This window comes from Amphiura filiformis, unplaced genomic scaffold (genome assembly GCF_039555335.1).
Source record: "Amphiura filiformis unplaced genomic scaffold, Afil_fr2py scaffold_22, whole genome shotgun sequence".
In the NCBI taxonomy this organism is placed as follows: domain Eukaryota; kingdom Metazoa; phylum Echinodermata; class Ophiuroidea; order Amphilepidida; family Amphiuridae; genus Amphiura; species Amphiura filiformis.
This window is the reverse complement of record NW_027305486.1, coordinates 1,649,539-1,662,571: the sequence shown is the minus strand read 5'-3', so window position 1 is coordinate 1,662,571 and position 13,033 is coordinate 1,649,539. Positions and strand designations below refer to the sequence as shown.

The window sequence follows — 13,033 nt, the reverse complement described above, 5'->3', positions numbered from 1 at the left end:
GCTGTGAAGCTTTTAGCTAAAATGGACCTTTTTGATCAAGTGTTCCCTTCATCCAATCAGATTTTTTATATATATCAAACGAAAGCTAACACTTCCCCGCACCTAAAAACACATTTAGTCACTGGGTCAACAGATAACACAATTCAATGTTATAGCAAGGCGAATGTGGAAAATATTTTTTCAAATTTTATGTCATTAAATGAACTAGGACACTTATATTGTCCATATAGTAGAGTCAATAGAATGAGCAATGGTCAATTCTCTTTAAATTGCAAATCTTGTGCAAAAAGTTACAATTTTCGCCTGTTTTGTCATACGGTCGTAAATTCAATGTACTACGACTTTTAAAAAAGAGCGCTTACAAATTGATATGTGACCAAAATCATAAACAAAAATCCAGTCAAATCCTCAAATTCCTGCTTTATCTCGTTTGTCTGTTTCCTTGTATAGTGATTAACAAAATGGGCCAAGTCAAGAGTCGGCGAAGTGGATTGACGAAATCAACGACAAAAGATGACCCAATGTGTTTTTTCGACATACTCATAGATGATGTACTACTTAAGATATTTTCTCTCTTGACCATATCTGAGAAGCTTACAGCATCGAGGTTTGTAATTAATTTTCGTGATAATTATTAATGAGGTTGCGCTCAGCAGATATCGCGAAAATATCAGATAAGAACATATTGGCTTATCATTAGGCGGAGGCGCCGTATTTAGCGTCAGCTTTGGATATTTAATTCTTTTCTTAATTTTTTACCCGGGTAAGCCTAATATTTGATTTTTTGTTAAAACAACTCGCGTCCCGCGCGTCTGCATGGTTTACTTCGCTCGGGCACGAAGTAAACCACGCAGACGACGCGGACGCATCGTTGTTAAACGGTGATGAACAACGGTGAAACATGATTCAATCGCGTTTTGTCTCAAATTACTCCTCTGGATAAACGAAATAAGAATCAATTGAAATCATGGGTCAAATGTTACGCATGTACATATTTATATTGGACTTTGGCTGCATTAATAAACTCTGAAGGCGGATGACAATTCAAATTGCACCAAAATTGTGAATTAAGCATATGTTTCAGATATTTTATGTTAAGGGAATAATTTGACACCTGTGTATGAAGGTTTCGACATGTGACCTACGGTATTTGACCTTATAACACATGAACTAAGCACCGTAGAAAAATATGACAATATACTTTTTTATTCCCTGTGATAAGAGGAACAACTTGAGATACATTACAACATGATGGGGCTATTTTTAAGTTTTGGCCTCCTTTGACCTTCGACCCCTCGTGGGAACCACAGGGAGCATAGAAAAAAATGGAACCAATCAAATTTTTATCCTTTCAGGTTTAAGGAGCCAAAAACATTGGTTCCAGTAATGTATCAAAAGAAAGTCCCAAACCCATAGCGCTGTGCTCAGTTATTTCAAATGTTAAACGTAAAACATGGCGAAATGCATATTACACGCTGAAATTCATATTACACGCTGGGAATGATTTCTGCACAACACTTTTTACACAGACTTTTCGCTAAGAGTGGTGTACCATTTCGTGATCCACAGCCTCACCCCCCCCCACCCCACTTTTCTCAAAAAAGGTTGAGATTTTTATACCACTGGAAACCTCTGGCTACATAATGTTTATGGACAAAAAGGGCATTTCGTGATCCACAGCCTCATCCCCCCACTTTTCTCAAAAAAGGTTGAGATTTTTATACCACGGAAACCTCTGGCTACATAATGTTTACAACAGTGGCTTATGGAGCAGTGTAATACACATAATCGTGCATAACTCGCAAACGCAAAATGGAGCGCTTACAAATTGATATGTGACCAAAATCATAAACAAAAATCCAGTCAAATCCTCAAATTCCTGCTTTATCTCGTTTGTCTGTTTCCTTGTATAACGATTAACAAAATGGGCCAAATCAAGAGTCGGCGAAGTAGATTGACGAAATCAACGACAAAAGATGACCCAGCGTGTTTTTTCGACATACTCATAGATGATGTAGGCCTACTACTTAAGATATTTTCTCTCTTGACCATATCTGAGAAGCTACATAATGTTTATGTACAAAAAGGGCATTTCGTGATCCACAGCCTCATCCCCCCACTTTTCTCCAAAAAAAAGGTTGAGATTTTTATACCACTGGAAACCTCTGGATACATAATGTTTATGTACCAACAATTTCTTGCAGATTAATTCGTTTAGCAAAAATATCGTCAAATTTGAATTTCGTTGAAACTCGCAAACGCAAAATGGATGAGGATGATATGGTCACAAAATCCTCCTTTAAACGAAGACTGGTCTTTCTAGAAATATTACAATCTTTGTTGTTTTCCACTTTTGCCTGCTTTTGCAAATTGGTAAGCATGGTAAGAATAGGCTCCTATATATTATAAACTGAAAGTCTTTCTAACTTATAAATTCTTTTTATATCTTTTCAATTCGACAGAACATGTAAACGGTGGCACAGTCTCATCAAAGAGCCACGCGTTTGGCAATCTGTAGATTTTTGGAATGGTTACAACTTGGACTCACCACGTAAGAGTGACCATGATGAAGCGAAGTACATTAAAAAGTTAGCAAACACAACCATGCGAATCCTTTAATCTTACACAGACTCTTCGCTAAGAGTGGTGTATCTCAGGGCTTCAAGCTGGACCATTATGCGATACTTGATCAATAAGTGCCCAAATCTACGAACGCTTTCATTTCTTTCACCAGATCAACACACTCCATATTCTTGCAGTAAAAAGGACATGATTAAGTATTTTTCCAAGACCAACTTTGTTTTACCTTTACAACTTGAAAAGCTTCAGCTATCCTTCGTTGCTAAGATAAATTGTTCGTTTGATGATGCTTACCCTCCAAGAGAATTTTGGATGGTATCAATCATACAATTCAGAGACATTGTCATGCCAAGAATTCTACAATGTCAAAATTTACGCCACATAACACTTTATAAGTGTAATGAAATATCACCAGAAGACGTGGAAATATTGACGTCTGGATTACCAAAGCTTCAAGAAATCTGCCTGCTTCATTTCACCACTTCATATTTGGTCAAACGCGGCCATTCCCAGGCTGCAGTTGTAGAGGAGATCCTACGTATAATTGTTAATAATCTTCCAGATCTTACAAGCCTTCATATAATAACGGCTAAATATTATAGATCTGCAGAGCCCATGTATGTTGCAGATGAGTACAGTATAGACAACATCTTACAAGAATTAGGACATCGGCAACAGTTTGCAGATCTTCACGTCACTGAGGCTTTATTTAACCCGGTATCTTTCGCTACGATGACCCAAGCACTGCCTAACATAACAGAACTAGGGCTTTACGCTTGCAGATGCGTAACTGATGAAATTATGAACATAATAGCACGTGATCTATCGAATCTAAAGATGCTATTGTTAAACGAGTCCGAACCATATACAGATATAGGGTTAAAAGCATTGCAGTATCATCCGTCTTTGCAATCATTGACTATTTTCAAGGAATCACGACAATTTGATGGACAGAAACTGTCGACAGAAGCTATTTTTGAAACGCTTGTGTCCTTGCCAAAGCTCAAGCAAGCAAACCTTCTGAACTGTGGTTATCGCTCCGACAATGATATTATCTTCCAGCGATATTTGGATGAACTTCGCGCAAATAAGCCACATGTTAGAATCTGCACCAAGCGGTACTACCATCGTTGGGACTCTAGGCCTTCTTGCGGCAACAGTTTGCATGGACATGATATGAGAAAATACACATTCTTTCCTTAAAGTCCCATTCAGTGATTCTAGCGAAAGTGTAAAAAATAAAAATTGTTTGTAAATTGCTTAAATTTTAAGCAATTTACAAACAGCTTACGGAACTGGCACTTCCAGTATATTAATGGAAGAAGGGCCCAACTCCAGCTCGTATTAAGACCTGTACCGTTGACATGGTAACATCATATATAATTTCAAATGTATGTATGTTCATGTATTAAAGGTCCCTGAAGATGTCAAACATCCTGTCTATAAAACTTTTCCAAATATTAAGTTTTTTCGATTCTTAACCTGTCGTGGACGATGTGTGCAGTGCCTGTCAACATTCGATAAATCTCATAAACTTTTGCGGGTAGACCTGAGATGTCGTCTTTTGACGTCACGCCGATATGCACATCGTTTAGCGAACATCGTTACCATGGTCACTGCACATTTTCTGCAGATTTCAAAGCCGTGAAGTGTGCGGTACGCGGTAATGGTGGTGCGTCGACGTGACGACATCACAGATCTACCAGCAAAGGCTTATGGGATTTACCGAAACTGCAACAGAATTGTTTTCCCTGTTGTGCCTTTCAGTGATGTCACCTTTTTTGACGAGAAATGGTCATACATGGGTCAAATTTCGAAATTGCACCATTCATATAAAGAGTAGTTTATATACCATTCAGGATGTTTCGTTACACAGGTAATGCAGCAGAATATGCCCAGATTAATAGACCTCAATGGGAGTTGACATAATTTGCTGTAACAAAACAACTTAGATAATAGATACTAGTAATTCAAACTATTTTTATTTGAATTATTTTATACCAAAACGAAAATGTTGTCCTTTTCCACCGCGTATCTCTGAAATGCATAACAGTGAAAACAATAATGTTGCAGTTAGTTTGAAGTCAACAAAAAGGCTTGACTAGACTACGGTATAATGAAAAAAAAAGAAGATTACTGCAATATAAATAATTCGAAAAACAATGATAATGAAATATGGATTTACGAGAGTAATCTTATTTATTTATTTAGCACTATGACTGCCTTTGTCTTTCTTGTTTTTTCTTTATTTGTATCGTTTCTTATCATTACTACATCATGGAACCAATAAACGACCTATTCCAAATTATATCGTACATTTATAATTATTGCACTACAATGCGTTATCATAGATACCATACTCCACTGGACGAACTAGGCTTTATCAGCATTGCACGTGGTAGCAGACATAGAATACATGTGAAATATGAATAACATCATAATATAAATATGATAAAGGGTATGAAGGTCCCAAAATTTATGCTTACGGAACACCACATATAAAATGTATTATTGAGGCCATATCATATTATGTTGCAATTTACATGTTGTTTTCTATTACGTTTAGAAACCAGTCATGAAAAACACTAAGAAATTCATACTTGTCCATTTCATGGAGTGTTATCATGTTTTACTTATGTATGGTCTATTGTATCAAAGGCTTTCGATAAATCTAAAAATATCACAATAGTAGCCTCATTATTCTCAAGCACAAGCAAATGCAATATAGCCATGCAATTGAATATATGAATACAAAACCCACCCAAGTCCATACTGTGGCCAAATTGAGTTAAGCATGGGAAATTGTTGCTATACATAGGCATGTCATATGTATATATGAAAAAACAACTCAAATTCATCCTCTGTGTCTATTGAGCATGTGAAAAATAGCATGTATGAAAGAACCACCCAAGTCCATGATTTGAGTCTTGTAACACATTGATTGAAATCCAGTATGTATAAAAATCCGCTTGTAACACATTCATTGCTGGAGAGTGACTTTTGAAGAAAAAAATGGGTTTAATAAAGGAAAGTGTGTGGTTTATATTACATGGCAGAATGCATATCAACATTATACATACCTGTGTGCCTTATTTTGTATATGTGGTAATCTCATTCCAACATTGTTGCCTTTGTATATGATTCAAAAAACCACCCAAGTCCAGAATTTAAAATGAACCCCACGAAGTCCCTGAAATGCTAATCGTCATACTTAATACAGTTTAACCCACTCATTTGCAAGTAAAACTTACCATATTGACCAGGTAAATATAACTGAAGGGATTAAAATGATACACATGTTTTTCTCTCAAAATCACTTCTCACGGACTTGGGTGGGTTTTGTATTCATATATTCAATTGTAGACTGATTTGTTCCAAAATAAATGTTATTTATTCAGAATGATATATCAATATTCAATACATCTGTTGAATACCAATTGCTCGAGAATTTTTTGAAAAGTAAATCTGACACCGCCTGTCCTTTAACATATGTTCAGCTTTTTCTTTTTATAATTTTTATAATTTGAATACGATAAGTTGGTAAAAAGGTCCAGCTATCTGATAATGGGTTATTCCAGAAAATAGACGCACATCCCCTATATATAGAGGAGTTCGGATTTATAGACTTTTGTGTCCAGCCGTGATTGTTGGAAATATAGACTTTTAAAGTGTCCAAAGGCGAAAAAATCCAACAGAAAAATAGTCCAAAGAGCAATGTTAGACATTTCCGTGATTTTTCTTTCATTTTAATTGGATTTCCAAGCTTTTTCAAGCGACATTGGCAACTGAAATTCCAGTCGTTTTCAGAAAGCAGACTTGGCAATCCAGACATTTCTTTGATTAAAAAGTTACTCCTCTATAGGGGCGTGCATTTACTTTCTGGAATAGCCCAATTTATGGCCACTCTTTTCACAACTCGGTTACCATTATCATTGATGGATCTTTTCTACATTGTACCGGTAATAGATAATATTGAAATATTGCACTGACATACACGTGCACTAAACTCACTGCTAACGCACTCTTTGGTTAGATCTGTATTTACTATTAAAGTAAGCTTTAATATTTTACAAACACTGTTCAATTATCAAAAAGCGTAGAAAGCATTTCTGCCGATTCCCTGTTTGGCTATTATAGCCCTGATGCGCACAGGGCCGGATTCATCTTTTGCTGACCCCTGGGTACGACAAAATAATTTCCCACTCCTACCCCCCAATCCTCGACTACCCAACCCTGAACAGCTCCTGAATACCTGTTCGGCTTGAAGTGTTATACCCCACCCATGCCATCCCGTAAACTTAAAGCCATGATATTATAACATTTCTTTTAAAAATAGATTAGTATTCATTTTCAATAAAATGTTAGCATTTACTGTCAGATATGTCCCCTTTCAATTTTGAGCCGAACAAGTGAGGTAAAGGAAAGAAAATTGGAATTTACTACTAGCGCCAATGCATGTCACTTCAGCGGTTGTAATATGGTACGATCCTCTGGCGTGTGGGGGTGTGTGTGTCCCGCACGCCGTGTACGTAGGGGTGTGTTGACATCGCATACGCGTTCGACTAATATTTCTATCGTAATAATAAAACGACGGTTCCGGCGGTGCTTGGGTATACTCGAATGAATTTACCGGGGACAAATGCGCACGAAACGCGCGATAATTTGTACTTTAATTGCTAAAATTGGACAAAAATAGGATAACTGTGGCTTAGAAATGGGCCAAAGGAAATTGCACATTAGATGAGCTTCCAACTTCATCTTCCTTTTTTATTTGTTTTTAATAGAAAGCGAAATAAAACTTCTACGCTACTCAAATTTGGTACACTCACCGGAGCGCTTTCACCGAGGTCACCGGCGTCTTCAGCGGATGTTATTGCTCTGAAGATTTGTTGTTGCTAGTGATATGAGACACCGATGCCGTCACAGGTGTATAGATGACGTCAAACAAGAAGATGTAGTGGCGCCTCCCTCCCCCTTAATTTGGGGGTGGGGGGGGGGGGGTCAGGAAGTTGGCCCTGAGACAGGGTCAATGTTTAAACATTTGTCACGGTTCAGTCAAGGTCCTTTAGAACACAACATCACTAGCAACACCAAATCTTCAGAGCAATACAATGATTAACATCCGCTGAAGACCATGAAACGCTCCGGTGAGTTGAGTAGCGTGTAAGTTTAATTTCTATTTATGTATGAATATTCATCATTATATTGTTTTCATTTGATTATTATTATTATTTGCTCCTCTCAAAATTTTACCTCTACCCTAAGATCGTGGCCTCTAGGAGGCGTATTTATATTATTGCATCCATAACGAGCCGCAGTATGCTAACCCTACACTGCAAAAAGCGTGTTTAGGAATTAAACACTTTTCTTGCACCACATTTCTAAACATGCTTGATTCCTAAACCCTATAGTGGCAGCCAGCCCTGATATATAGCTACTAACCGCTCTATCACGGGGGCACTTGACGTGATGGGGGTGTGCAGACAGCGCACTGCAAAAAGTGTGTTTAGGAATTAAACACTTTTCTAAACACTATCTTGCACCATGTTTTAAACATGTTTAAATGCTACACATGTTTAGGAATTTGATGGGTATGTGTTTAGGAATTAAACACATGATGTTTTGGAATTTGACATTGGTTTTTAGGAATAAAACACTTTTCTTGCACCACGTTTCTAAACATGTTTGATTCCTAAACACTACATGTTTGATTCCTAAACACTGAATTTCCTAAACACAGCCCATCAATTCCTAAACATGTGTAGCATTTAAACATGTTTAAAAATGTGGTGCAAGATAGTGTTTAGAAAAGTGTTTAATTCCTAAACACACTTTTTGCAGTGTAACCCTAAGGTTTCGGTAGTATTACGGCTCATTATAGTTGCAAAAGGAAATTAAACAAATCACTGGATGCACAGTGTTATATTTTATTTAAAGTGTGCGGTGGGTGTTTTTTCATGACATTACTTCCGAGGACCTGAAAAAAATGCGTTCCACAAGCACAGAACCTCTAATAGAAATGTTATGTCCTACAAAATGTACATATACAAACGACTAGCATCTCCCGGATTAGCATCTATACTTCACTAGGATCCTATATACTCATCTATCAGGGCACAATTCTATAACCCCAATACATTTGCACATTCATTGAATGACCTTTGCAAAATTGGGTACAAAAACTCGTACCCTGCAACTTGAAGTCAAATTTTGCACTATGATTGTCTCATTGAGGTTATTGAACTATGCCATTGGGATGAGGCCATTGTGGTCCATAGTGCTTGTTAAGTCACTCTATTTTAGCGCTCTTTACTTCTTTGCAATACACACTGAAAATTTTTGCACATCCACAGTCAAGCTTGGTTTCAATTTTTTGACGGCATCAAACTCTTCCCTCGATGCCTTCAGAGGTTGCTGATAAATTCCAACTTCAACTTGCTTCACTTTCGGTAAAGTCACAACCGTTTTCAATACTTGTGGCAATGTCACATTTTGACAGTAATTTAACTTAACATTTTGCACTACAAGGTGATGTGACATCGATTCCATTCCGCCGTCTGAAATCTTACTACAGGGCAATAACTCTATTGTGTGCAAGTTCGTACCATTTTTGAAAATAGTGGCAAGAACATCGTCTGCGATTGATCCACACCATTTTAAACTAAGCGAATTGATTTGGCGGCATTCCTGTAAAAAGCGGGAAATATTTTGCGCGGAGAGTCCAGTTATACCTTGCAAATGTAGGCGATTTAAATGACGACAGTTCATTAGTTGATTGAAAAACAAATTTGCTGGCGTCTGCTCCTCTTGTTCAGAAGACGTATTTATTGGCACAAATGTAATGCGGAGATCTGATATTTTTGTCAAATTTCTTACAATCTGATGCAAAATACCATTCAAATTTTGGACGCCATAAGAACACATATCAAGCCAGAAGGTTTTTAAGTGTGATAAACTACGTGTTACAGCCTCAATGCCGTCTTCAGCAAGACCGCAGCAGTTGTCGATATGGAGATGTTTGAGCGTGGAACAAGAACTTAGTTGTTGAAACAGTTCTGGGGAAAATACCATATGCGTAACTGTGAGACTTTGAAGGTTCGTCATTGGTGTGTATGGTCCCCACTTGATACATAACACTGGTTCGTTGGCGTTCACTTCCTGTAGCTCCTCTCTAATATTGTGTATATGTGATGGCCATGCAAGATGAAGCTCCTTCAAAGACGTTGGCAACCCAACCAAATCAACATCTTCGGTGACATCTGCGCGGAGAGTTGTTAGTCGCATACAATTTCTTTTCAGGTACCTCAGTATGTCGTCATCGACGTGTGGTAGAATAAGCGTTTGCAAGGAGTTGGTTGCGTATGTTTCTAAGAAGCACAGGACGGTGTTAGAATTAGGCGGAAACTTTTGTCTCAAGGTAAGATTGATGGACTTCCATAAGCATCCGGTTCTGATAAGTACATTCCACCTTGTACAGACCCTAAGATGAAATGACAGAAAAATATCAGATATTATAATAAAAGCATAGATGTACATTTGGCAATCGCGAAAACCATGTATAATCGGCTAGAATAATTCGCTGTAAAAGTAGTGATGTAACAGGATTAAATACCACAGTGATAGGTGAAAACTTTTGAATATATTGCCCTGCACTAGACGTACGTAACTCTGCATCGCATCATTGAATATCAACGAATAGACCTGGATCGTAATGCTATGGAAATTTCACTGACATTATGCAGAGTCCATGTACGTTTCACTCGCACCTGTCCGATAAGTGTCTTCGAAAAGAGCGGTATTGTATTCAATCTACATACACATACACAGACATGAGAGGTGATGAGTGCAGCCTAGGTAACATTCATATCGTCGGTAACTCAACTAAATAACTGATGTGGTTGAGGAATAAAGCAGCTATCACATATACTGCTTTGAATTTTGATTGCTCTGTTGTTGAAAATATAAGATTTACCGAAAATACCACATTTCAAACCGTTCCACGGATTCAATCAATCAGTAGACACCTTTCGCGGGTGATTGGTACTCAAGATACAGATCATTGATTGATATATTTTGAAACTGTGGAATGGTTTGAAAATACAAGATACAATTGAAGATACAATTCTTATATAGCCTATATTTCAAGAACGGAGCGTTCTTTGTCAAAATTTAAAAAGTATGTGGTAGCTCTTTAATATTCCTTAACCAAATCAACAACCGTAAAAACTCGATAGTTAGCATATGTGCTTACTATCGAGCGCTTTTAAAACATTTAAGAGCCCCATCCACAAAAGTGTAAAGGGTTTTGAGCAAATCGTCGATACACATAGTTATATGAACAAGTAAACCTGCAAATGCGTGTCTCAACCCTATTAGCTCAGTTTGTAAAGCACCAGATTTTGGTACAATTTCATGTTTTCAAAAGCGCTCGATAATTATGCTAACTACCGCATTTTTACGGTATTTAGTGTTGTGTTTTTCGAGCATTAAAATGCCCAAAAGGTTAAGGTTTCCGACAATACAATTCTTTCGGGGACACCCTGCACATCGCAATCAATCTTTTTACCTGGCAATTGCTGCTCTGTCGATGAGTGTGACAAAGGAAAATATAATAAGCAGGACATCATCGGGTAGTATGTCTACTGGACAGATGAAATCTGCATCTTCAGCAGCTGCTAAATGAACCATGGTTCTGCAAATGAAAATAACAAAGAAGAAAATAACCATCTTTAAACAATGTCCTCCCGAAATGTTCTACTAACAAAAGAAGGAACGGAAGTTGTAGGGGTGTGCGTGGGGAGGGCATGCATCATATAACATGTATGGGTGCACCGTGCAGGGGAAGTGTTGTGGAATACAATTTCACGAGACCATGCAACGTTAGGAAAGTCAGCTCAGACCCTCCTGTGGGTTCGTGGATATCGACTGTTAACATGATTAATGTGTAGACTAGATATGATATCTTTAATCCAAAACTATCTTTAATCCAAAACAGAGACCCTCCGCATCTGTCATGTGTGTAGAGTTTGCCTTCCACTTCCCATATCAATTCCGTGTTTTCACTGCATTGTCGATGACTTAATACCGTACATTCCCTCGATCAATCCCTCAACGTGCCCCGAGCGCCACCTTTAGAGGGCGCCAAATTGACCAATTCAGCATCGATTCTGAGCACCTCCAAGGGATGAAAGTCAAATTTTTCGCGCTCATTTCATCACAAAATCAATTGAAAGAACATTTTAAGACAACTTCTAGTAACCCAAATCAATTAGCGATAGGCCTTATTTCTCCAAAATATCGCGCGCTCCGCGCACAATTTTTTCAAGAATTGCCCGCGTTTCAGATATTCTCGGGGGAGGTGTAGGGGCGCCAATTTTGTTTCTTGCCCCGGTCGCTACCAACCCTAGTTACGCCACTGCAATCAGTGCAACTCTTTAGAGGCTTTTGGATAGTAACAGAGCGTTGCACCCGCAAAGTGACAGTAGAATTGCGCTTGGGTGGGGTGGGTAGGATAGAGGGGGAGGGGGAGGGGCTTGGGAATGGGAGTTCTCAGTTGAAACCCATAATTATATTTGCCATATCATATGCACCCTTCCATTTAATGTTAGACCTATTATGATTTATTGCCTAATATAATTTTTTATAACTTTATTATAATTTATAGTCTCAATCTATAAATATCATGTATGTATATTGTTTTAGTGTATAATAGACATTTCTACCAGTTCTCTGGAGACTCGCTCGAGACTCGATCGTAGTTTGCCGGCTACGTGCAAAGATTTGACATGGTGCCCCTAAAAATAGCTACAAATGTTTGCAGTCACAGCCCTAGCTCATTTCACATCCAACATGACCAAGTTTCCAAGACCCCAAAAGTTGGAACATAAACAATAACGATTTTTATGATGATTTTGTTTTTGTTTTTGACGCAGCGCAGCAGAGAACTTAAAATTTAAAAGTAGACAAACATTAATCACGTGGAACAGGATGGACGTTTCAAAATCCGGGGGGGGGGGGGCACTAACACAAATGACCATACGGATTATGTTCCCCCGGAAAGACCACCCTTTAGGATTTCGCAGCTCAATAAATTCGATCAAAATAGTGCTCCAAATGATTATTGATTTTGATCGATCATTCAGCTCTAAAATTGTTCATTCCTCACATTTCTGTGGGGTTTTTTTCAACCAGAAGGCCAAGGCCAAAAAAGACCATTGATTGTGACCGTCCGCAGCTCCAAAGACCATCTTTTTACTTCGGTAGGTTTGCGGCCCATTATGGTTGCAAAAGAAAATTTAACAAATCCCTGGATGCACATTGTTATATTTTATTAAAAGTATGGGTGGGTGTTTGAAAAAAAAATAAAATAAAATAAAAAACCTCCCTTTTTCAAAAGTAAATCAATACGTGAAAGTTTTAAGTTTATTTTCGGAATTTATATGATCCTTATCAT

At 37.9% G+C, this 13,033-nt stretch overlaps 1 protein-coding gene across 1 annotated transcript; it reads right to left on the bottom strand.

Annotated features, from left to right (window-relative positions):
- Positions 1–5,294: 5,294 nt before the first annotated feature.
- Positions 5,295–11,377, bottom strand: LOC140143469 (uncharacterized). The gene is made up of 2 exons (XM_072165303.1): positions 11,147–11,377; positions 5,295–10,060 (listed from the first exon to the last, which is right to left on the bottom strand). Exons 1-2 carry the CDS (start codon positions 11,305–11,307, stop codon positions 8,890–8,892), a joined length of 1,332 nt encoding a protein of 443 aa, XP_072021404.1. The 5' UTR covers positions 11,308–11,377; the 3' UTR covers positions 5,295–8,889.
- Positions 11,378–13,033: the final 1,656 nt, after the last annotated feature.